Below are 23,858 nucleotides of genomic sequence, written 5' to 3' on the forward strand. Positions count from 1 at the left end.
GGTTTGTTGGGGGGTGGGGTCTAGGGGAGGGATAGTATTAGGGGAAATACCCAATGTAGGTGACTTGTTGACGGGTGCAGCAAACCACCATGGCACGTGTATTCCTATGTAACACACCTGTACGTTCTGCCCATGTATCCCAGAACTTAAAAGTATAATTTAAAAAAAAAATAGAAACAGACATGGTAAATTTTTCCCTTTAAATTCCAGTATCTAACCTATAATCCTGAAGAATGCCAGCAGGACTCTTGTTACAGTGCTTTCAGGGATCTGCAGATTTAACTGCTTCGAAACAAATACTACATTGTGTTATTCAGAGCATCAGTACAGTCAAGCAGAACAACAAACGTGTACTCGCTTCATGTCCTTGAAAGAACCACAAAGGAATAACCGAGGAACCTCATGCTGCCCTAAGGTTTGCCCACCTCTGCAGTAAGAATATAATGAACACTCATTACAATGAATTTAGGATGTGCCCGGCAGTCTTTTCTGAGTTCAAAGTGCTTAATCTCATTAGCTACCACATACCATGTCTAATCTGATGTTCAGTCTTGTGTCTGCTGTATAATTGGGTTCAGTGAGTATATTTAACAATACAGCAGGTATTGGCCCTGTAGAATAGTTCAGCATCCTTAAATAATCCATTAACTAACTTGGGGATAAAGGGAAAGGAACGAAACCTCACACATCTCCAATAATAGATTGGAAAGCAAACCAGATCCAAACCCAAGCAAACTTCTGGATGTAACAGCATCAAAGTTCAGCAACTGCCTTAACTTTCCAACACAAATAAGCTTTAGATAACCTTACACAATAAGTTTTAGATTCATCTGTTCATTCATTTGATAACCATTTATTTATTGACCACCTACTGTGAACTAGTTGTGCAAGAGTGGTTGATGAGAAACTAATGTCTGTGACAAACTCAGTCCCTGCTGTCACAGAGAGCAGAATCTAGATGACTCTGATAAAAGAATGTAGACCTACTTATTTCATTTGAAAACATAATTTATATTACTTTTTATTTCCTGGAAGCCCAAATTATCTGCAGTAATTTTTATTTGTTCATTCCCAAAATGTAATTCTAATTCTACTTTATTTAATCCTCTCCCTTGTATGACAGTGCTGTCCCTTATAGTGTATGACATTCAGTCTAGTCCCATCTACTACTATGACCTTTTCAAGCCTCGATACTGTGAGATTATTTAAGACGAAGGAAAAGCAGAACTTGCAATCACTGATAGCTGGTCATTGGTCATGGACTTTTTTACCTGGACTCATGCCAGCCCTTGTGCTAGGTAAAAACTGAAGCAACTATATAATCCTCCCAATATTCTTGAAAATAGGCATTATTATATCTCTCTCTCTATGAGAGAGAAGACTGAGGCTCAGAGGGGAGAGGTAAACAAGAGAATGGGTCAACAGCAGAATTAGCTTCAACACTGAGCTTACTGAACCAAAGGGCTGTGCTCAGACTATGCATCCTAGGACATCCTACATGTTTAGTCACTTACTGGCTGTGTGGTCTCAGGTATGGTATCCAATGGCTTTGCACCTAAGCCTTGATTTCATACTCTATACAAAGGTGAGATAATTGCTGTCAGAAGTGCTATAATTTTGACACACCTGACATATATTAGACACTGACTGATATTCAAAATGCTTCCTGTAGACGCTGCAAATACCTCCTGATAACAGCAATGCCCCAAGGTGACTGGGCCTTGCAAAGATAGCCAATGCCCCACGGTGACTGTGGCTTGAAAAGAGCCAGAATATTTTTGCTTTGCTGGTAAGGATTTTTTTTGAAGAGATGTTTCCTTTATAAATGCATTTAGAGCTGGTTTGCTCAAACATGTCTTCAAAGGAAATTGTTAAAGCTCAAGTTTAAGACACTGGGCAGGGTGCGATCTTGTTTTCCATAAGCAGATGCTGGTTTGTGGGTTTCTGAGACCCTTGAGGAACGTAGGTGTTATCCTACTGCAACTTCCTTGGCCTAAGCATTTAACTAATCAAGGAAGCAATTTGGGAGGAAGTAAAGGACCCAAATCCAGTTTAAAAGATATATTAGCTCTACAACATTTCAATATAATTATTATTTATTTAGACATCCCACAGGTGCCATGGCTGTGTAATTCTATGTTCTGTTGAGGGCTCAGGAAATGACTGGGGCTTAATGCAGTTTAAACAAGCCATAACAATTTCCCAGACAGAATGCCCACCCCCATCTGTCCTTTCTCTCATCTTAAACTATTCCTTAGGCATAACCACACAACACACACTCCCAGGGAGGAGGCAGGGAAGTGCTCTGTGCATCCATTCACAAATGAGCTAGTTAAAGCCCACAGAGCACTGGTGACTTGTCTAAAGATCACATGATTGTTCAGAATTAAATGAACCGATGGCAGCAGAATCCACATCCAACCTCAGCCCTAAGCTCAGCTCACTGAGCACTGAAGATGTTCAGATCGCCCAATCCACAGCACCCCAAGCACTCTGGGAATGAACACTGAGGCACGAGGGCTGAAGGATAGAACCTAAACACTGGAACTGAGGAAACATGCCTGAAGGAGGTCAGGCCTTGGACAGTGGGAGGGGGTAGGTAAAAAAGAAAGTGACAAGAAAAAAAGGAAGATATGAACCAAACCACACATGTAACTCTTGCTTTACGATTATGGAGTCATACCTGCTGCCCACCTATGGACACCTCCCAGGGATCTAGGAAGTCTCATGTGGGTATTTTTAAAGGTAGGAAGCTGTCATCTACGTCTCTTCTCAGCATATACAGTCCAGACCTCCTACCTCCAGTGCTGGTAGAGATTCCTTCCCCTTCTTTTCTTTTTATACCTCTATTCTGCATTCACATAATTTTCTGGGTGTTTTATCAGCAACTGTGCAATGGATCCCAAATACCGGAGCTAAAGGCAGTTATCAATCTTGAGACTTATAAACTTGAAATAATATGAACCTAAAAGGTAAACTCCAGTGCCATGAAGAACAAAAGTAACACCCCAACGCATTTCCAATTCATATTTGAAATAAGTTTAGCTGTTTTGCTTTGTTTTGTTTTAAACACCATACCTTTGACTGGCATGTTCTTGCCCATTATTTTAAAATACAATGATTGCTTTGGCCTCAATAAGTGATGCCTCAAGTTTACGTATCACCTGCTAGATGTAATTGAGTAAAAGGCTGTTTGTCCCCTACTTTATGATTCTCTGACAATAGCCCCTTGCCACTCACTATTATTTTTTTCTTTTTTTGAGACAGTCTTGCTCTGTTGCCCAGGCTGGAGTGCAGTGGTATGATCTTGGCTCACTGCAACTTCCACCTCTTGAGTTTAAGCAATTCTCCTGACTCAGCCACCTGAGTAGCTGGGACTACAGGTGCATGCCACCACACCCAGCTAATGTTTGCATTTTTAGTAGAGACAGGGTTTCACCATGTGGGCCAGGCTGGTCTCAAACTCCTGACCTCAGGCAATCTACCCGCCTTGGCCTCCCAAAGTGCTGGGATTATAGACGTGAGTCATTGTGCCTGGCTTTGCCACTCACTCTTAAGACCCAAGACCTAGCTCAGAGGATGGGTCCTGAGAGACCACACGTACCTCTGTCCGAACATCAGTGTGGACTTGGTTTCAGCCTCATTGAAGACAGAAGGAGAACAGCAAATGACGATGGTGGTTCTGCAGTTCCCACCCAAAGAGTCCTGAAGAATCCGAGTCATCTTGCTGTCCCGGTATGGCACATGTGTTTTCTATTTAGGAAAAGAATAAGTATTGGTTTTGACAGCCCATTCTGAGAAAAACCAGAGGCAAGCAAGTCAGGAATGAAGACACTGAGCTTAGAAATCGAGTAAAACAAGAATTTGTGGCCAGGTCTTTGGATCTTGCCAAAGTTTAAAATGCCCATTCTTTGACCTATGTCATAGGAAATTAGCATCATCATTCATACTTTTCAGTAGATGGGAACTCCCAGGGAGCGGGCATCCACAGCCAGGATTCCCTCTGTCCTTTTCCAAACAGAAAAACAAACCAGCCTCTGGTGTGTGGCAAACGGACCACGAGGACCCAAAAGATGGTTTCTCATAATATTATTTAATAGACAGGGGCAGGATCACTTACTGTCCCTTCTGCCAAAGCAGAGATCACATTTCCAAGAGCAGACAAAGACTTATTGATATTTTTAGCTTCATCGAGAACAGCTCCCTCGGCACCAGTTTTGCTGACCTACCAGAGAGAAAAGAAAGCAGTGAGCAGCACAGGACAGTGGAAGCACAAAGTAGAAATTTCAAATTCACACAAGGGCAAAGGGGGACAGCCTCCTGGAAAGCAAGGAAAAATAAAAGTAGGGAAGACCCACAGTGATAAAAACCATCCTTCGCGTATGAGGCTGGGGATTTGGTCTCTCCTGCCATCATTTTCCTCTCAATTGGGTTTTAGTGGAATAGCTGAAATACCTCAAGTAGTGGAGCTGCAGATGCTTCCCCAGGGGCCATCCATCCAGGGAAACCAGGCTCCAGAAGTGCTGTCACCATGGGTAGCTCGGGCCCTGGGAGACTGAGCCGCAGTCCCCATGCCGAAGGGAGCCCAGAGGGAAGCATGAAGAGAAAATGTTGTCCTGAGCCACAATGAATGGGCATATTGGAAAAATGTAAGTTACAAGCTCCAAGTTCAGGCAGATGACTAGATGTGGTAGGGTTGCTTATCCAGACTCTGTTCCTTCCCTACTTATTCTCACAACAAGGAAAAAATGAAAATATCCAAAAGCAAAAAACTTGGGAGAGAAATGAAAAGTCAAATGTATATTGCATTGTAAATTTGTCTTTTTTTCCTCTGCAGCCAGGGGGACCACGCAGTTTCTCCTTTGCTGTGTTATTGCTGTTAATTTCATCTTGACAGCATTTGCTCTAGGTAGAGGGCAGTTTACAGATGCTAGAAAAAAAGGGGAACTCAACATGATTCATGTCTCTGCTGACTGGACAAATGATGCAGGGGGAGCAGCTGCTCTCTCAAGAAAGGAAGCAAGGAAGCAATGTTCAACTATGCAAATTCCAATCACATGTAAAGGAGAAACTCCTGATGACAGAAATGAATTCATGTCCAGGGGGAGGTTTATTTCAAAAATAGAATAGATTCTCAACTCTCTTGGCTCCCCTGTTTGTGTGGCTCCCCTGCTTACACATAGAGAAATCACGTAGCTGACGGGTCACAAACAGTAACAGTCTGTGTTATTTTAAGCAGTGTTATTTTAAGATGCTTTCTTATTTGAGCATCTTAACTCCATGAAATATACAAGGCAGGTACCATCTATCACCCTCCTTTAACAGACAGGAAACTGAGCCCCAGAAATATCAGACTGCCAGCCTAAGGGAAGAACGCCATTCAGGAGAGACGGGAACTAAAGCCCAGAGTTCTCTTCTACAAGATCACACTGACACAGTCATATGGACACATCTAGGGCAAAGGAAAACAGGTGTGTGTGAGCAAAAGAAACTCTGTGAAGGACATGATTTCAAACACCTCATAAATATCATTAGCAATAACCACTGACACTGTGCAGAGGCAAGCCTCCACTCCAGTCTGCCAGTATTAAGCAGTTTTCAGGTGTATTTAGGCTCTAAATAAACAACAATGCTCCATTATTTCCATTCTGTTGCACATCTGTTTAACTAAAGTCACAAGTCCATACTAGTAAAATTTTAGATTCCCAACTAGAAATACACAGATGACTTTCTGCTCACGGTTTTACAAATGCATACTAGAGGACAATCCAAGTAACCATTACTTACGTGGATGTAAGTCGCCATAACTTGGCATACGGGAACTCAGTGGTGTCGTGCAATAAGTGGGGATCAATCGTACAGTTAGGGAGACTGACCAAGCTTCAAGGCTGGCCTTCATGGGGACAATCAGCATGATGTCAGTGATGATGGAGGCCAGAGGGCATTGTGCACATGGCCTTGCTCTGTGATGTTGCTCAAGGGAGGTCAGTGCCTTGAGACAGGCTTTGGCAGCAGAAGTCTCCACTGGTGCTACGGAAGTGAGACTGGAGATTCTGGGAAGCCTATTGCTCTGGAGTACAGCCCCGGCCAGGGCCTGGGAGGGCATGGGTCAGGGTGTAGACGACAAAAGAGAGTCTGGACAAAACCAGAGAACAGTAAAGGCTTGCAGCTAAGGCTGATTACAGGCCGAACTGCATGAGACAGCCAAGGCCTCCCACATGGGATACCGTCAGCCCATGCCTACTGCTGGGAGAACCAGGGAATGCAGGGAGTGCCCCAGGTTCCAGACCTTCTATCAGCAAAACAAACCTGCAGAGGCAGGACTGCCACATTCCAATGGCAAAGCTCGTTCCTGGCCTATTAGAGTCGGGTACAACATGGGATTTACTCTTTTCTTAGAAGTTAATATCCCTCCCACATGTGTGCAGCTGCCTCTGCCACAGGCTAAGTCAAACCAACTCTTGCCTAACATCATCATAAGGGCCCATCAGGGATAAATCAGAGTTGGCATGCAAAGTACCTGCCTGCGACACCAATAAGAGACCTCAGGACCAGAAAAGAAAGCAGGGAAAAAGGGTTAAATGTAATAACACCTTGGCAGAGCCTCAGAACCTTTAAAAGCTCTTTAAAGCAGGAAAATAGAAGAGCATAAAAATTATACCATTGCACACTGAAGCAAATAAAGGGGGAAAATTATAGATAATACAAATAAAGAACCAATTACCTTTTCGCTCCCAGCCAAATCAACCAAATAAAGTTTCCCACTGAGTTTTTTTTCAGTCTCTACATTCTCTTGTTTAATATTTATCAGGAAGATACTGTGACTTCTAGAGCTGTGTTCATTCATGTCTGAAAAGGAAAATAGTTTACTGCTCTACAAAGAACATGTAGGTTTAGGTAGCAAACCTCTCATCTAAAAAGCATAACAAGTCATGCCTAGTAGCTCCATTTCACTGAAGTAAGTCCAGCCACTTTTAAAATTATCTGAGACCCCTGTTTCTTCTGAAAACAATGCTCATTCTAGAAATACAAGATTTTAAATGTCTTCAAGGAGCAAAGAAATTAATCTAAAAATCTTAGTTAACAGTTTAAGATATCAGATTTTCTAGCTCTACCTGAAGCCCCATCCTCTAAATTCCGACTATAGCATGACTTTCCCCTTGAAGAATTCACTACTTCCTCCCCTGCCTTACTTTAAATTCCTCAGACTTTAACATGATTAATACATGATGTAGTCTATCTTAGTCATGTGCATAAGCCTTGCCTTATCAGTAATATCATAAGCTTTCTTAAGGAAGGATTAAGACTTTCCTAAGGAAGGATTAAGACATGCACTTCTATAACCTATGCTAACTGCAAAGAAGGTTTCAGAAATTAAATATGCTTCATTAGGACGGGGTACTGGAAATAAAAATCCTTGCAAATCCTCGTCTTTGTCTGCCAAGCAGACAGAGACCCCAGCAACCATCCTATTCAGCCTTCACCAGCAATCATTTCTCAAAACCATCTTACCAGATTATATGTAAAAAGCTCTAAAGATTCATTTTTTAAAAACTGTCCGAACTAACAATTAATTCAGCAAAGTTGTAGGATACGAAATCAACATGTTAAAAATCAGTTGCATTTCTATGTACTAACAATGAACAACCCAAAAAATTAAGAAAACAACCTTATTTATAATAGCAAAAAATAAAAATAAAAATAAATAAACTACTTAGGAATAAACTTAAACAAAGAAGAGAAAGACTTGTACACTGGAAACTACAAAATGTGACTGAAAGATATGAAAGAAGACACAAATAAATGGATTGATTGGAAGACTTAATATCATTAAGCTGTCAGTATAACCCAAAGCAATCTACAGATTCAGTGCAATCTCTATCAAAATTGCAACGACATATTTCGCAGAAGTAGAAAAATCCATCCTAAAATTCATATGAAATCTCAAGGGACCCCAAATAGCCTAAACAATCTTGAAAAATAAGAACAGAGTTGAAGGTCTCACACTTCAACAATATAATGGACTTTGGGGACTTGAGGGGAAGTGTGGGAGTAGGGTGAGGGATAAAAGACAACAAATAGGGTGCAGTGTATACAGCTGAGGTGATAGGTGCATCAAAACCTCACAAATCAGCACTAAAGAACTTACTCATGTAACCAAATACTACCTGTACCCCAATAACCTATGGAAAAAAATAAAATATAAGTTACCACAAAGTTACAGTAATCAAAACAGTGTGGTAATGACATAAAGACAGACATATAAATCAATGGAACAGAATAAAGGGCCCAGAAATAAATCCTCACATATATGGTCAAATAATTTTCAACAAGAATGTCAAGATCATTTCATGTGGAAAGAACAGTCTTTTCAACAAATAGTGTTGGATATCTACATGCAAAAAATATATTAATGTTGGGTCCTTACCTTAGAGTACATGCAAAAATTTACTCCAAAAGGATCAAATACCTACATATAAAAACTAAAACTATAAAACTCTTAGAATAAAACACAGGAGAAAAGCTTCTTGACATTGGACTTGTCAATAATTTCTTGGATATGACACCCAAAGCACAAGCAACAAAATAAAAATAGACACTTCATCAAAATTAAAAACTTTTACATATCAAAAGACACTATCAATAGTGTAAAAAAGCAATCCATGGAATAGAAGAAAATTTTATAAATCATATATCTAATAAGGAATTGATGTCCAGAATACATAGAGAACTCCCTACAAGTCAACAACAACAAATCAACCTGATTAAAAAATAAATACAGACCTTGAATAGATGTCCCTTAAAGAAGATATACAAATGGCCTATAAGCACATGAAAAGATGCTCAACATTACTAATCATTAGAGAAATGCAAATCAAAACCACAATGAAACAGTACTTCACACCATTTAGATGGCTGTTATAAAAAATAGTAACAATAACAAGTTGGCAAGGATGTAGAGAAATGAAAACTCTGGTGTTCTGCTCTTAGGAAGAGACAATGGTACAGCTGCTGTAGAAAATAGTAATAATAGCAAATAGTAGCGGTTCCTCAAGAAACTGAAAGTAGAATTACCATAAGATCCAGAAATTCCACTTCTGCATATATACTCAAGAGAATTGAAATCAAGGACTCAAATAGATGTTTGCACACCTTTCTTCATAACAGCATTATTCACAACCGCCAAAATGTAGAAGCCACCCAAGTGTCCATTGATGGTTAAATGAAATTTTTAAATGTTGTATATACATACAACGGAATATTATTCAGCCTTAAAAAGGAAGGACACTTGCTACCGTTGTGGATGAAACTTGAAGACATTATACTAAGTGAAATAAGTCACAGAAGGACAAACACTTTATGATTCCACTTATATGAGGTACCTAGAGCAGTCAAATTCATAGAGACAAAGTACATTGAGCAAGAGGAGAAAAAGAGTTGGTGTTTAATGGGTTCAGAGTTTTGGTTGGAGAAGATAAAAAAGTTCTAGAGAAGGAAGGTGGTGCCATTGCACACAATGTGAAGGTACTTAATGTCACATAAATGCATACTTTAAAATGGTTAAGATGGCAAATTTCATGTTAAGTATATTTTATTGCAATAATAAAAGAAAAACCTTACAGAATGGTAATAATAATAGCAATTTTTCTTTAGACTAGCAGTTCCAAACCAAGGCACCAAAATGCATTATCAGATATGCCATAAATAATTTGTAACTAAAAACAGCTTCAGAAACAGAGTGAATAATGTAAATGAGAGATGCTACTACTGTAAGAATATCTGTCTTACATTCTTTCATGTGTGTGGGGGGATTTTAAGCAAGAGAAAAAGAAGTGGAGTTTGAACAACACTGTATCCAGGTCTAGGCTCACCTATGAAAGTTGCTATATATATGAATATCATCTGATACATTGCTCAGATAGAGAAAATGTTGAGAATTACAGTTCTGGACCACAGAATCTGAGAGTCTTGGGTAGAAGAGACTTAAAGAGTCTAGACCAGTCAGCCAACCAATGCCTGAATCTCTTTTACAACATAACAGTGAACTCACTACCTCTCTAGGTAGCAGGCTGCACTTGGGGCAGCTATAATGGTTGGAGAGTTCTCCTCATAGGGGTCGAATTCTGCCTCCCTAGAGCTCCAACAATCATGGGTATTCTAAGCATTGAGACGGAACAGAACAAGCTGACCCTCTTTCTTAGTGTCAGCACCTTCAACACGGTAAGCTATATTACATCGTCCACACACCCTCCTCCAGATTTTTTCCCTCACGCAAGCTATAAACCCTTAGTTCTCTCAGCTTCTGTTCATGTGAACTCACTCTCATTTGTCCACATCCCTCTTAATAAGATAGACAACTCTAATTTTTCACGGACCCTCTGCTGCCCGAATCCCATTTGCACTGCTTCCCTGAGACGCAATGAATATACTGAGGAAGGAACTGCAGAGTCAATGAGCTGATCTGAATGTGTCTGCTAGTAACACGTCGGAAGGCTTTCCCTAAAGCTCCTGGCTCTGCTTTCTGACTTCCTTCTTCCCTTTCCTTTTCTTTTTTACAGAGGACAGAAATCTAACATGGTTTATTTCCATGTGTGTGACTGCAACGTATTATAGAATTTGTTGTTTTCGAATTTTTTTTAACCTGAACAATAACATGATTAAAATAAACAAACTGAGGAGTTTACTCTTTCCCTCCCTTTGGTTGGCTGGTTGTTTATTTTTCCTAATGTTCAGGCTTAGGCTGTTATCAGGGTCCAGTAAGTCTCACCCAACATCTCCAAGACCTCAGGGCCCTATGGACAGCAGAAGGCACCCTTTCCCATGACTGCCTAGACACACTCATAGCACACATACCCTAGCGTGTGTGTCCGAGCACTGCTCTCTAACCACCTTCCCATGCATTCTTTCATTTGTGCCTCATTCCCCACCTCCCTCAGTTGGTAGGCAGACATCTGTCTCCCAAGCTACAGGGGAGGAAACACCCCCACCATGCTTACTTGTCACAGCCACGTGTCGGTTTGCTTTGCCTTCATCTATTACATCCATGACTTCCTCAGGGCTCGACACAAACCGCTCAGTGCACCCCTGGAAGAGAATCAGTTCAGGTTCAACATTAAAAGAGTTGAAAAGCAACAATATTTTGAAAGGCTGGAACATTTTCCTGTTTATCTTCTAGAGGTGCAGATAAATAGAAAAGCTGAAATATCGATCCAACAACTTCTCCTCCTTGCCCAGGGCTTGAATTCTACATTAAAGAGAAGTCTGAGCAAGCCCTAGGAAGTACAGAAGTAAACCAAAAAAAGAATTGTCAAGTTTTCCCAGGTTTTTGAGTACATATTCATACTCAACAGCAACACTTTAAGAAGACAGAAAATCAAAGAAGAAAATCAATGAGCGAAGAAATGGATGAAGTTTTGCTTTGCCTTCTATCTTTATTTATTTACCACGATGGCCACCAATAATAGATACTTTGATGTTCCACAGATAATGCTATAATAAGCGTTTCCAACTGCAAAGTAAAAACAATTGCACTCAATACCAAAGCCTCTTTAAATGTGAATAATATTAAATAATAATGTCATAAAGGAAAGATACAATTGAAGAAAATAAATGTCAGTTTTTAAAACCAGATGAGTATTAAATTTAAGGAGCCTGATTAAATGCCTATATGCTCTTTACAGATAATAGTCTGTGCATCTTATGTAATAATTATTATGACAGAGACTGGAGAGAAATTAATGGCATCACCAATCAAATCTTCCTCATACCTTTACATACGGGACTCTGTTTTTATCTTCATGAACGGCCAAGTTGGTCTTGGATACTACAGAGGTGAGAAAGACAGCATGCAAAGAAGAAAATAAAAGTTAAAGACTCTATATTGGAGGAAAAATGGAAGTTTGTTACAAAGGACAGGCAAATCTACTCTCTTTGCAATATGCAAGTTTAAGCCTTGGCTAAAAATGAACATATACCCTGAAGGCAACAGAGTATCTCTATAACTTCTCATTAATTCCTTAAGCAGAAGTGTGATAAACCATTTCAACCTCCCCAGACTTTTGTTACAAAACAAATAAAGGACAAGCACTGAGGTTACTTACCATCAAGTAAGTCTCTTATTTTGTCCAAGTAGATCTCAAAATAGGAAACCTAGTTAAAAACAAATTGAGTTGGGAATAGACATGCCACAGTGTATTTCAAAAATACCATTATTAGTACTTATGAAAGCTTTTGTCATGCATGGCTAAGAAGAGTAAGAAGAGGGGTTCAAAGTGAAGATGCAGAATCTGGCCAGCTCTACTGGGATTCCTCTGCTTCCTGCTAGCTCTATGCTTCCCTAAGTGTGGACCATTCTCCATCCCCACACATCACAGTTCCCTTTGGTTGTCGTTCAGGTGTTCTTCACATCGTGTGCTAGACACTTACAGGAGGACTCTAGACTTTATGTTAGACGAGCACCAAGCAAGTTTAGAAAACAATCAGTAGGCCTCACCTTATTGCATGATACTGACAGTATCATGAAGGAGGGGGGACTTAGTCCAAATGTTCACATGCAAGAAGCCGGGAGAGGACAAGGGCAGTGTTTTTAGAACTACAAGAGCTCAGAAAGGTAACTGGGCAAGAGCTGGTAATGGTGGCCAGCTCTGGTGCATCCAGGAAAGATCTGAACAAAATGGGACTTGAAAAAAGATGGTTAGACTGTGAGAAGAAAAGGAGGCCTTCCTATCAGTCTCAAGGCTCAGCTGCAGCACCGCCTTCATCAGCATCGCCTAAGAACCTGTTTGAACTGCAGAACCCTGAACCCTACTGCAGTCCTGCTGAATCCGAATCCCAGAGAACAGGACCTAGGAATCTGGTTCTCAATTCCCCAGGCGATTCTTATGCTGGCTGATGTCTGAGACCTGCTTTAACTAAATATGTGGTCTTAGGGACTCAATTCACAGACCAAGACCCTATGCCTCAATTGTCCCATCTGTCACATGAAGCCATAGGGCTTTACGATGTCAAAAATCCTCCTCCAGGATTCTGTACTCTGTTTACATCTGCTTTCTGCCTACCCAATAAACTTATCTGCCCTATGTTCATAAGTTCTTTTGAAATCTAAACAAGGGAATGGGCAGAAAGGAAAACAGTTGTAAAGTTGCAAAGCTGGGATGTGACTACTCAGGTGAAACCTCATCCCTACATCCCAGCTCTGAACCAGTCATGGGGAGGCGAAGACTCTAAACCCAGCACTGCTCCCAGTTCCGACTCAGCCCTGATCCATTATTTTTAATGTGCCTCGGTCTGGAACCACCCGACTGGAACCATTCCAGCTACTCTGAGATGTGGGGTCCTAGCTTGAGCCCTGGAATCCGCTGCTGGGCATCTCTCCTGGCTGCCTGTATCCCTAGGAACATCTACCTACTTGAACACCTGTCAGACTCCCCTGTGAGTCTGAGGCCCATCTCTCATGGACACATCTATGTGACATTTCAAAGACTCACATCTACAGCTTTGTCTAATGCTGCCACACTCCCCAAATCCTTATGGGTCTGTCTGGCCTCCAATCCTGCACATCTCTAACCCAGCCCTTCCTTCAGCCAACTCAATTCTAGTTCAGCGCATTCTATTTATTTCAGATTTGTCTGATTTTCAATTCATTGTCTATTATTTTTGAGATCTTAAACATGTGGCCTTATTTCCATCGATTACAGAGAAAATGAATTATGTCTTTAAAAAGTCACAAACTAGATACTGGCAAATCTGGCAGTTAGAATCATATTCACATTTAACGTAAGTAGAAACAGGATTCTGATTTTATTAATTTCTGCTTTTGGTGTGTGTGTGAGGGTGGCGATTTTGTTGTTTTGTCATTTCAAATATTTTGTGAGACCAGGCGGAAGAAAAATAAATAGGCATTGTTTGGCATTAAGAAACAGGATGTTCAGAAATAAAGTTTAAAACCTCAGTGGGACTCATTTTAAGGAGCAGATTTTCAATATTGCCTTAATCAGTCTTCTTTTTCTTGATTTAGCCTCTCACTACTCAGTTCCAATTACAAAGTAGTCAGCAAGTAATTTGCTCACTTATAATTATTATTTATAAAACAAGTAAGCATAACTACAAATGCTACACAGAAATCTGGACTGTAAAATTCAGCCCTAGAGACTAAGAGTGTTGATTCTCTCCTCCCCCAACTTCATGCTAGGGCTGTTTTTATCTTAATAAGATTCTAACACAAGACCCTATTTTGAGGGCAGTAATTGGTTTAACATCTTATTCCAGGATTATCACATAAGAACCCTGCAGTAGTTTAAGCTATTTAAATGCAAACAGCCCTAAAGAAGCACTAAGCTTCTAAATCTTGATCCCATCAAAGCAACAAGCTTCTGTATCCTTAGATATAAAGAATCTTGGCAAGAAGGAGAAGCAGGCTTTAGCCAACAAAAGGACTCCTAAGGAAAAGTGATTTGCTAGATGTAATTTAGAGTTGGGCAAATAGTTGTTGCCTTCTTTTTATGTCATTTACGAAAGGTATATAGTAGTAAGGGGAGAAGTTTAATATAATTGAAAAGGTATCGCATGTGCCTAGACCTAGGTCAGACCTAGGGTCTATTCTTAGCTTTATCAACAACTTGCTGTTTAAGTTGGGCCTTCTAACTCTGCGTCTTTTTTTTTTTTAGACAAAGTCTCTCTCTGTCACCCAGGCTAGAGTGCAGTGGAGCGATCTCAGCTCACAGCAACCCCTGCCTCCCGGGTTCAACTGATTCTCGTACCTCAGCCTCCTGAGTAGCTGGGATTATAGGCATACACCACCATGCCTGGCTAATTTTTTTTTTTTTTTTTTTTTTTTTTTAGTTGAGACAGGGTTTCACCACGTTGGCCAGGCTGGTCTCAAACTCCTGACCTCAGGCAATCCACTCGCCTCAACCTCCCAAAGTCTGGGATTACAGGTGTGAATCACCGCGCCCGGCCTAACTAACCGTGCATCTTTAAACTTCCGTTTCCTCATCTCTGAACAGATGGGCCTGGTGCGGTAAGATCCCAGCCTGAAGGGAAATCTCTTAGCAGATCTGCTCAGCAAGTCTTCTTAGAACTGCCCCTTCACCCTCCCCAGCCACAGTGGGGGCCCCCAGACAGCATGTGCATCCTGGACACAGCTCATCAGGCAAGGGGGGAACCTATGTAGGCTGGGCCAATGAGTCCCTTCCCAAGGGAATTTGGGGTTGGAAATAAGGGAATGCTGGAGCAGCAGCTGCCACGTTGCCAACCCCTTCTCCCACCAAAAAGAGAGAAAGATGCTCCAGAACAAGAGAAAGAAGTCAAGCAAGAGGGCAGAAAAGCAGGAACTGTAACGGGTTTGGGGTTTCTTTTGGAGGTGATGACATGCTCAAGAATTAGATAAGGATCATCATTGTATGCTGTTGGGAATATATTAAAAACCATCAAACTATACACTTTAAAAGGATGAATTTTGTGGTATGTGAACAATATTTCAATTGTTTAAAAGTTTAAAAGAAAAAAGAAAAGAGGGCTTAGATTTCCTGCCCTCCACACTTCATCCTCCACAAAATGCCCACTGTCAGATTCTGTATCTTATAACAATATCCTCTATTTGCTTAAACAAGTGCCTTTCAGTCACTTGCAAAAGAGGTGTTCCAATGAACATATCCTAATAACATATTTTATTATTAAACAACTACAGTAAGAGAGTAAAAATCTCTCTTTTAACGCAAATTTAAGTCCATAACAAGTTCTGGTTTAAAACAAAAACAAAATACAAAGAAGAAGATAAAAAGGAGGAGAATTCCTCTTCCCAACACTTCTCAGAGTTCTACTCTGTGACACTCTGCTCAAAACACAAGTCTGTGATACTGTTAGGGGGAGAAATGTGTCTATATTCAAATAAGCTGGGAAATGTAATCTAATACATGTCCCCTTTGCAGAGCATGTTGAAACTTGTGATAAATTTAACACTGTTCAAGAAAGCACTTTCCCAGCTCATTTGGCCTTATAGCCCTTTTCCCTGCAAGCCCACCATTAATAATACGAGGCACTGTGTTCCACAGAACACACTTTGGGAAATGCTGCCCTAACCCAAATACAAACACATTTCAGTCATATCCACAGAGATCCAGAGGATAAAGGGTAGAATTCGGGCAACAATCAAGATGATTTCCTGCTAAAGAAGGCTTTTGCTTTGCTTACCACAAGAATGTAATTTAAATTAGTAAGATCATCTTTTATATCTATTTGAAAGGAGGAGGGATAAGAAACGTTATCTGGGGCCCAGTGTCTTCTCTTGACCAATCAGTAATACATACCTTTATGTGAAATTCCAGGTTCTCATCCATGGAGTAGATATGGTCAAAGATATCATGAGCAATTCGTGGGATGATCCCCATGAGCTGGGGGTCGTGCAGCTTCCCCTAGTGGGTGAAAATACAAACACGGGCCGTTAAAGGGTGCTGGGAGACACATGAGAGAGAGGAGGAACCATTGCTGGGTTCCTTAGACAGAAAGAACCTGGTGGAGCAGGAAGCACCCACGTGTGCCTGCCGGCTCCCTTGGGCATCTACCTGACTTGCCAACAGACCAGAAGTTGGTGGAAAAACTCAATGTGTTCATCTGTTTATCCAGCAGGGGAGCACTTGTTCTGTCAAATTCTGAGGCCCCACAGTATTGCCTCCAGCTGCCACTCAAGGCAGCAAATCAGTGTCTATGTGGCTAGTGTGGGGTGAGGAGGAGAAGGGAAAGGGAGCAGGAGAAGGAATGAGAATATATGGGTTTGGGTTTTGAGTATTTACAAACTGACCTGAGTCTGCAGGTCTAAGTAAGGTAACCTCCTTTAATGAAATAACCTTTAAGAACCTTATTCTGGCAACACTTTCAGTATCATTTAACAGATCAGTCAAGAAAATACACTTCATCGATTTCTTTTAAAAATCTGTGGTTCCCAGGCTGAATTGTTCTAAATAAGTTTTAGCTGTTTCTAACACCTAAATTCACGTTTAAGATAGTCTTATATTCTTCTTTCCCCCCTTTTCTACTTTACTCATTTTACCTAAGGGGGTGGAGATAGGTAAATTCTCCTGCTATTTGGATATTACCAAATCCACTTTTAAGGTCCAGAATTTGCCATCTCTGAAGATTTTAGAAAAGATGCCATAGGATCTGACAGCAACTCCTAATGAAGACTTCCAGAAGCATTTAAAGCAACATACAAGCTCCAGAGAGCCTTTGCCTAAGCCTACCATCAAATAAGCACTTAAGTTCTCATATGTGTTCAACAACCCATCAGTGAACAAACACACAGTCTGCAGGTTTAAAGTGATCAGTGCCAACAGTACACCCAGAGAATTTTCCAGATTTTTTTTTTTTCTTTAGACAAGGTCTCACTCTGTTGCCCAGGCTGAAGTGCTGACTGCAACCTCCACTTCCCAGGCTCAAGTGATCCTCCAACCTCAGCTTCCGTAGTAGCTGGAACTACAGGTATGCACCACCACACCCGGCTAATTTTTTGTATTTTTTGTAGAGACAAGGTTTCACCGTGTTACCAAGGCTGGTGTCCAACTCCTGAGCTCAAAGTGTCTGCCCACCTTGGCTTCCCAGAGTGCTGGGATTACAGGCATGAGCTACCTTATCCGGCAGTCTGGCTTCCAGCAAAGCTGTCTCATCTGGAAAAATGGGTACTCCTCTGGAATGCCCTTACCTAGTAAGAATCTAAATAGTTTGATGTATTGATATTGTTTTTTAGTTTGACTGCATACTTCCTAAAGATAGGGATGGCCAGTGCATGTATATTTCTCTCCATTGCTTACAAAATTTAGTATTTATTACATAGCATTATTGTATAATTTAAGTTAAATAGGATATATAAAGTGCTTAGTGACATGGGAAGGGCTCAAATAAATGTTAGTATTATATCACTCAGCTCATGGGAGGTTCTCACGAACAAGTTGTTGGAGTTTATTTCACCTGAAGAGTCTGAAACACATTTCTATCTCTGAAAATTAATATATATCTTAGGGAAGAAAACAGTGCCAAATGACAAACTGACAATCTCAAATCTTGATAACTTTTAAACTGTACATTCCATCATAAACGTGTAACAAATTAGACAATGGGCCCCCACATGCTCTGAACCATGGAGATCCCTGGCAGAAACAATACCTATGGTGAGAACATCATTTCCGTATGGTCAAATGTCATGACTCCACTCAGCCAATCAAAAGATCTCCCCTACCCAAGCCCTCCAGAGCTTTTTAATAATTGATGATAATCCTTTAGCTTCTCCTCAGTAGCCCACAGCCAGAGAAGAACGATTGATAATCCAAAAATCATTTATAATTGACTCACATCTATTTTCCTACATGCTTTCCCTTTCAATGGATTTATCTCCCCATTGATTCCTGGCTTATACAAGTGCTGACATCCCTTTGTTTGCCTTTGTCAGGGCAAGAACCAAGGCAGAACCAGAGATGAATCTAGGACACTCTCTACTTTGTGTCTCTCTGAAGTCCTCACCCTAAAATCAATGTGAGAAAAGTCAGTGTTCTCATAATAATGCCTCCCATCCCCACAGGAACAGACGCATACCCAAATCCACCGCAGGCCTAGGAGCTCCGATGCCCAAGAGCGGTAAGGGCTTTATGTGCAGTAAACTGGGCCTGCCGAAACAATCTGCAGGTGTGCGAATGCAAGGGAGGATGTAGGGCATGTGGAGCGTGCCTGTGTGTGTGTGTGTGTCTGTGTGTGTGTGTCGTGTTAGGGGAGCATATGGATGTAGTGATTGTTAGGTGTGTTGGTGTATGTCTGTGCTGTGATACATGTGTATGGGTGTGAGGGTTATCTGCATGTGGGGGCGTGTGATGTACTGGATATTTAACATGTTGATGATGTGGGCATAGGGTGTGTGAGTGGAGTAGGATTGTGCAGGGTATATGCTAGAGCGTGAATGTAGTGAAGTGTGGCCGAGTGTGGGGAGTGCTGTGCGTGTGGCATTCTGTGGGTGTGTGTATTGTATATGTGTGAGTATGTGGGTGTCGTTCTGTAATGATGTATGCGTTGTGTTGTGTATATGGGTATGTGTGTGTGTTGTGTGTGTTATATATGTGGGGGTCTGTCGTAAATGTGGGCATGTGTATTGGACGTCTCTGTGAGGGTGTTGTCCTGTGTGGTGATTGGGGGGTTATGCTATACAATGTGGTGGGTTGTGGTATATGGTTATGTCTGTATGGGTATGTCCTGTGTGTGTTGATGGGGGTGTGGTAGATAGTGTTCGTAGCATGTCTTATGTAGTGTTGTGAGGTGTACATCTCTTATGTTTTATATGTATGTAGGGTCTGTGTGGTATATAGTGTGTGGTGTGTGCTGTGTTTGTGTGTGGTGTGCTATATCTGTGTGTATATGTAATATGGATAGTGGAGGGGGTAATTAGTCTGTGTGTGCATACAATTGTGTATGGATATTGTCTGTGTGTGATGATGTATAAGGGGCGTGTGCAGCATGTGTTGTGGTGGTCTGTATGTGTGTAATATATTCCTTGCATGTGTGGTATGATGCATGTGAGGGCCTTGTGTGGTGTGAGGTATTCTGGTGGATGAAATTGTCTATGTGTATGATGTATGTGAGAAGGGTGTGGTATGTGGTGTGTTGTGTGTCTGTGGTAGTAAATGTGTGATGTGTATAGTTTGTGTGTATATGTATTTAAGCAGTGTGGTATATGGTGTGTGGTGTTCTGTGTATATTATATGCATGTGGGTGTGTCTGTATATATGTGTGTGGTGTCATATGTCCGTGTGTGTATCCTTGTATGTGTGGTATTTGCTGTATGTGTCTTTATGTATGTGTGGTGTGATGTATGTGGGAGGTAGTGTGTGGTGCATCTGTGTGTGATGTGTCTGTTATATGGTGTGTGTGCATATGTCTGTGTAGTGTACATATGTATGTGGGGTGTGGTATGTGGTGTGTAATATGTTTGTGTCTATGTGTGTATATGTGTATGGTGTGCATATGTCTGTGTGTGTGTGTGATATATGTGGAGGGTGGAATGTGGTGTGTGGTGTGTGGTGTGTCTGTGTGTGTGTGTGTATGAGAGGTGCTCCTTAGAGGTCTTCACTGCTTCTACACTGACCCTTGCAGATGAGATGCGCAGCCCAGACCCACAATGCACAGTTGCCTCAGGCAGTAAGAAGTGGGAAAATAGCTGAGAGCTATAGAAATTCAGAGACTAGAAATGTCCCAGATTTCCAGTAATAAATGGGTAATACGGGATGGCTTCCTTGAGGGACACCAAATCTTGAAGAATGAGTAAGTTTAGGAATGGGCAGAGAGGATGTGGGTGGAGAAGGTGAGTGGGAGAACAAAGTACAGGAACTGAGAAAGAAGAGTGAAAGTGTATTTTAGCTGAAGGATCAAAGATGAACTTGGGGAGCAAAGAAATCCACTGCTTCATCACGTTGTTTCTCCCGGAAAGCAAATAGGAGAAAGATCTTTATAACTGCATCCTGTATAATTTTATCCACAAACGTTTCCCATGGAATGTGATCTTTTAGGAGCACATGTGAAAGAAGAAACAAGACCCAGGCCACCAGCCACTGAACAAGACTCTCTTTGTTCCAACCCCAGTTGCCTCCTTGACCTCTCAAGCAGGGCAAGAGTTTCCTGAAACACTTAAGATGTCAGCCCGTCAGTGCATGAGCACCGTGCATTCAGACGGCCTTGTTCGAAATCACTTGGCAGGCTTGGCGGGGCGGCCGGGAAGCCTGTACCATTCAGATGACCTCCAAGCGTCTCTTTGGGCAGAAAGAAAAAACACAGTGTCTCCGTCCGTCTATATCAGTGTGCAGAAGAGGATCACAAAGTAGGGCATGGGGCCAAGAGAGGCCCTTCCCAGCATCACACACTGAACAAAAAGAACAGTCCGTCCCCTTTTCCTCAGCTGGAGCTGGAACCCCCTGTGTCCTCCCCAGCGCCAACCCTGGGTATGGGCTACACAAGCCCAGGACCTTCTGTGTGTTGGTGTCCACCAAGCTTAGCATTAACACCGTCCAGTGAGTCATACATTTACTGAAAACCTACCTTAAGTGCTCCATCTTGAGAAGCTAATCTTTCCAATTTTATGTAGGCTTATCTGTTTGTTCCCCTCAATACAAGGTAATGGAGTCACCACTGGAGGTCAGACCAAAACCAGGGGGATTAAAGTGAAAAACAGCTTTAACATGTGACTGCTCTGTCCACTCAGGGACACTCAGGGAGTTAACATCCCCTTCCGAAAGCCCTTGGAAGATCACAATGTGTAATCTGAATACATAAAATCCTCCTTTCAGAGAATGCAGACCCTGTAGAGGGCTTTGTTGACTTAATCGCATTCCAGGATCCTGGATTTCTTGGTCTCCTGCAGTATCTATGACTTCAGCTTGGGGCTCCTCCTTCCCTCTGCCTTCCTCTGAAAATATCCCTTACCTTTGCTCCAATCTATAATTACCCTACAGAAAGAACTTGATTAAGTGAGGGGGTGGGTGGCACTAGGAAAAAACTCCCATCCACATCAACTATTTCTAACTGTAGGCACAAGTATGTGATCTGCAAAAGTCACAATAAAGAAAAGCAACTCATTACAATCGACCTTTTAAAACTGACAAAGATGAAGAGGTGACAGAATTTAGGCAACCAGAGGTGAAACCTGTCCGGAACCCAGTTCCTTTCAGGTCCCCCATGAGTCCTCGCTGGGCAGGCATTGTGGAGTTTACACTCTAAGACACAGAGGGCTTGAGAGCCTCTAGTTTAGCAAAATATCTCTTATATGAGTTTTTGTTTTTTGGTTTGTTATTTTATTTATTTTTATTTATTTTTTGAGACGGAGTCTTGCTCTGTCGCTCAGGCTGGAATGCAGTGCTGTAATCTTGGCTCACTGCAACCTTTGCCTCCCTAGTTCAAACGATTCTCCTGCCTCAGTCTCCCAGGTAGCTGGGACTACAAAATGTGTGCCACCGCGCCTGACTAATTTTTTTGTATTTTTAGTAGGGATGGGGTTTCACCATGTTAGCCAGGCTAGTCTTGAACTCCTGACCTACATGCTGGGATTACAGGCATAAGCCACCACGCCTGACCTCCCATATTAGTTTTAAAGGGAGGGCATAGCTCTTTGCCATCACCCTACATCCATCTCTTCTCCCGAAATAAGATTTTACACTGGGGAGCATTCTCTATCTTGATGTCTTACAGTTTAAATTTCTGGCATTTAGCAAATACCTTGTATTTCTAATCCCAAAGCTTAAAAGGTCACTCTTGTAAGCATTCCAAGAGATTTGGGGGGATTTTAAATAACGCGGGTTGCTTTTGTTTGTTTTTGTTTGGTATTATATATAGTTTGGTAATATAAAACAAAACAAAACAAAAATCTCCGGACTGATTGAATTCCTCACTAGACACCATATCTCTCTTTCAAGTGCCATCTGACCTATGAGGGAGTTTTTGTCCACAGCTACTGGACTAGGTGGGACCCAGGAAATGTAGAACTGCAACTTTTCTACAGTCTCAAGGTCAAGAGTCGGGGGCCCAGTAAGAGAGAGAAAGGCGAGGGGCCGGGGCAGGAGTGTGGGTATACCAGGGCCGGTGTTTCCAAGACATTCTGCAGTAGAGTGTGAGAGGAGGAGATGGGCTGATGCCACTCAGGTGTCAGGGGAAAGACCTGCTTAGTCAGAAAGAAGTGATAAATAAACCTCATGCTTCCTTTAATCTGTGCAGTCTCTGAACCACTTTGTCTTCAGCAAAACAGGTGAAAGAGAGTCAACACCACAGAAATGAGATCCCCGGCACTGTACCCACACTTGAAATCAGTATGAGCAGAACATCAGAGCCCTGAGGATTTTAGCCTCGTGCCTTTGAAATCTCCTCTTCAATAGGAATGATTCATAAGCTAAACCGATTCTGCAGCAGCCGTCTCAGTGCTATTCCCAGGAGGGCATCGTAAATGAAAAACCCTAAGCTGGAAGGATTAAGGATTCATCTTACCCTGCTGCTGAATTCCCCAAACTTCCTCTGTGCAGTTTCTTATAATAACCACGCTTAGCACCTCTCCTCACCTGTCAGGTGGGTCTCACCTTTAGAAGAATTATCAGGCCCTGAAGGCCCTATAGGATTTGGTGATTAAAAAAAAAAAAAAAGGGAAAAGAGGAGGCAAAGGGGTTCAATTTTGCCTGCAGACCTGCCTTGTTTGGAAAACAGACTGAAGCCACAAAGTTCCACAGCCAACAAATGGAGCTGGGGTCATACCCTGAAGTGCCTTCAGGGAGCAGGTATGTAAATTAATAAGGAAGGATGCCGAATATAAGTTCACCTTCACCCCAGTGTGCATGAAGTGGGCTGGGTGTGAGTACAATGGAGAGCCCAGCCCATTATACACAGGGTGGCCAGGGCCAGGACCACAGGTACCATTTTCACAAATACTAACAGATATTTTACCAAACTTCTCCTAGGTGACAGCAGCTGTTCCCTGCATTGGAAATGTTAACAAAAAGGTGAACAGGACAATGAAGTGAACAGAGAAGCCTGAATTTTATATTATGGTGAAATTCACCCAGTGCTGCCAGATCTTCAGAATATTCAACCTAAGATGGAAAATTTGAATGGTGTGAAATCATCCAATTTTTAACATTGCTTACAATTTAAAAAATATACATAATGTGCAGGCCAAACAAAAATATGTCTGTGGGCTGAATGTGGCCCATAAGCCAACTTTTAAAATCTCTGATCTACAGTTTTTCATTTATTCTAAGAGATGTACCTCCCCGGGGGCCTTCATCAAGATAAATGATTTTCCCAACAGGCTTTCCCAGTTAGATTGAGGCTGAAGTCCAGAATGATGTTCA

The 23,858-nt window shown here is 41.6% G+C and overlaps 1 protein-coding gene across 1 annotated transcript in view; it reads right to left on the minus strand.

The window, feature by feature from the left end:
- Positions 1 to 23,858, minus strand: part of KIF5C (kinesin family member 5C) — a 158,379-nt gene that overhangs the window by 78,337 nt on the left and 56,184 nt on the right. The window contains exons 4-10 of the mRNA XM_017879100.1: positions 16,308 to 16,412; positions 12,102 to 12,150; positions 11,769 to 11,824; positions 10,998 to 11,085; positions 6,725 to 6,849; positions 4,121 to 4,225; positions 3,605 to 3,753 (exon numbers count right to left, since the gene is read on the minus strand). Of these exons, the coding sequence (XP_017734589.1) occupies positions 3,605 to 3,753; positions 4,121 to 4,225; positions 6,725 to 6,849; positions 10,998 to 11,085; positions 11,769 to 11,824; positions 12,102 to 12,150; positions 16,308 to 16,412 (677 nt within the window). The remainder of the gene's footprint in view (positions 1 to 3,604; positions 3,754 to 4,120; positions 4,226 to 6,724; positions 6,850 to 10,997; positions 11,086 to 11,768; positions 11,825 to 12,101; positions 12,151 to 16,307; positions 16,413 to 23,858) is intronic.

Source organism: Rhinopithecus bieti, unplaced genomic scaffold, assembly GCF_001698545.2.
Source record: "Rhinopithecus bieti isolate Rb0 unplaced genomic scaffold, ASM169854v2 scaffold_11587, whole genome shotgun sequence".
Lineage (NCBI taxonomy): Eukaryota > Metazoa > Chordata > Mammalia > Primates > Cercopithecidae > Rhinopithecus > Rhinopithecus bieti.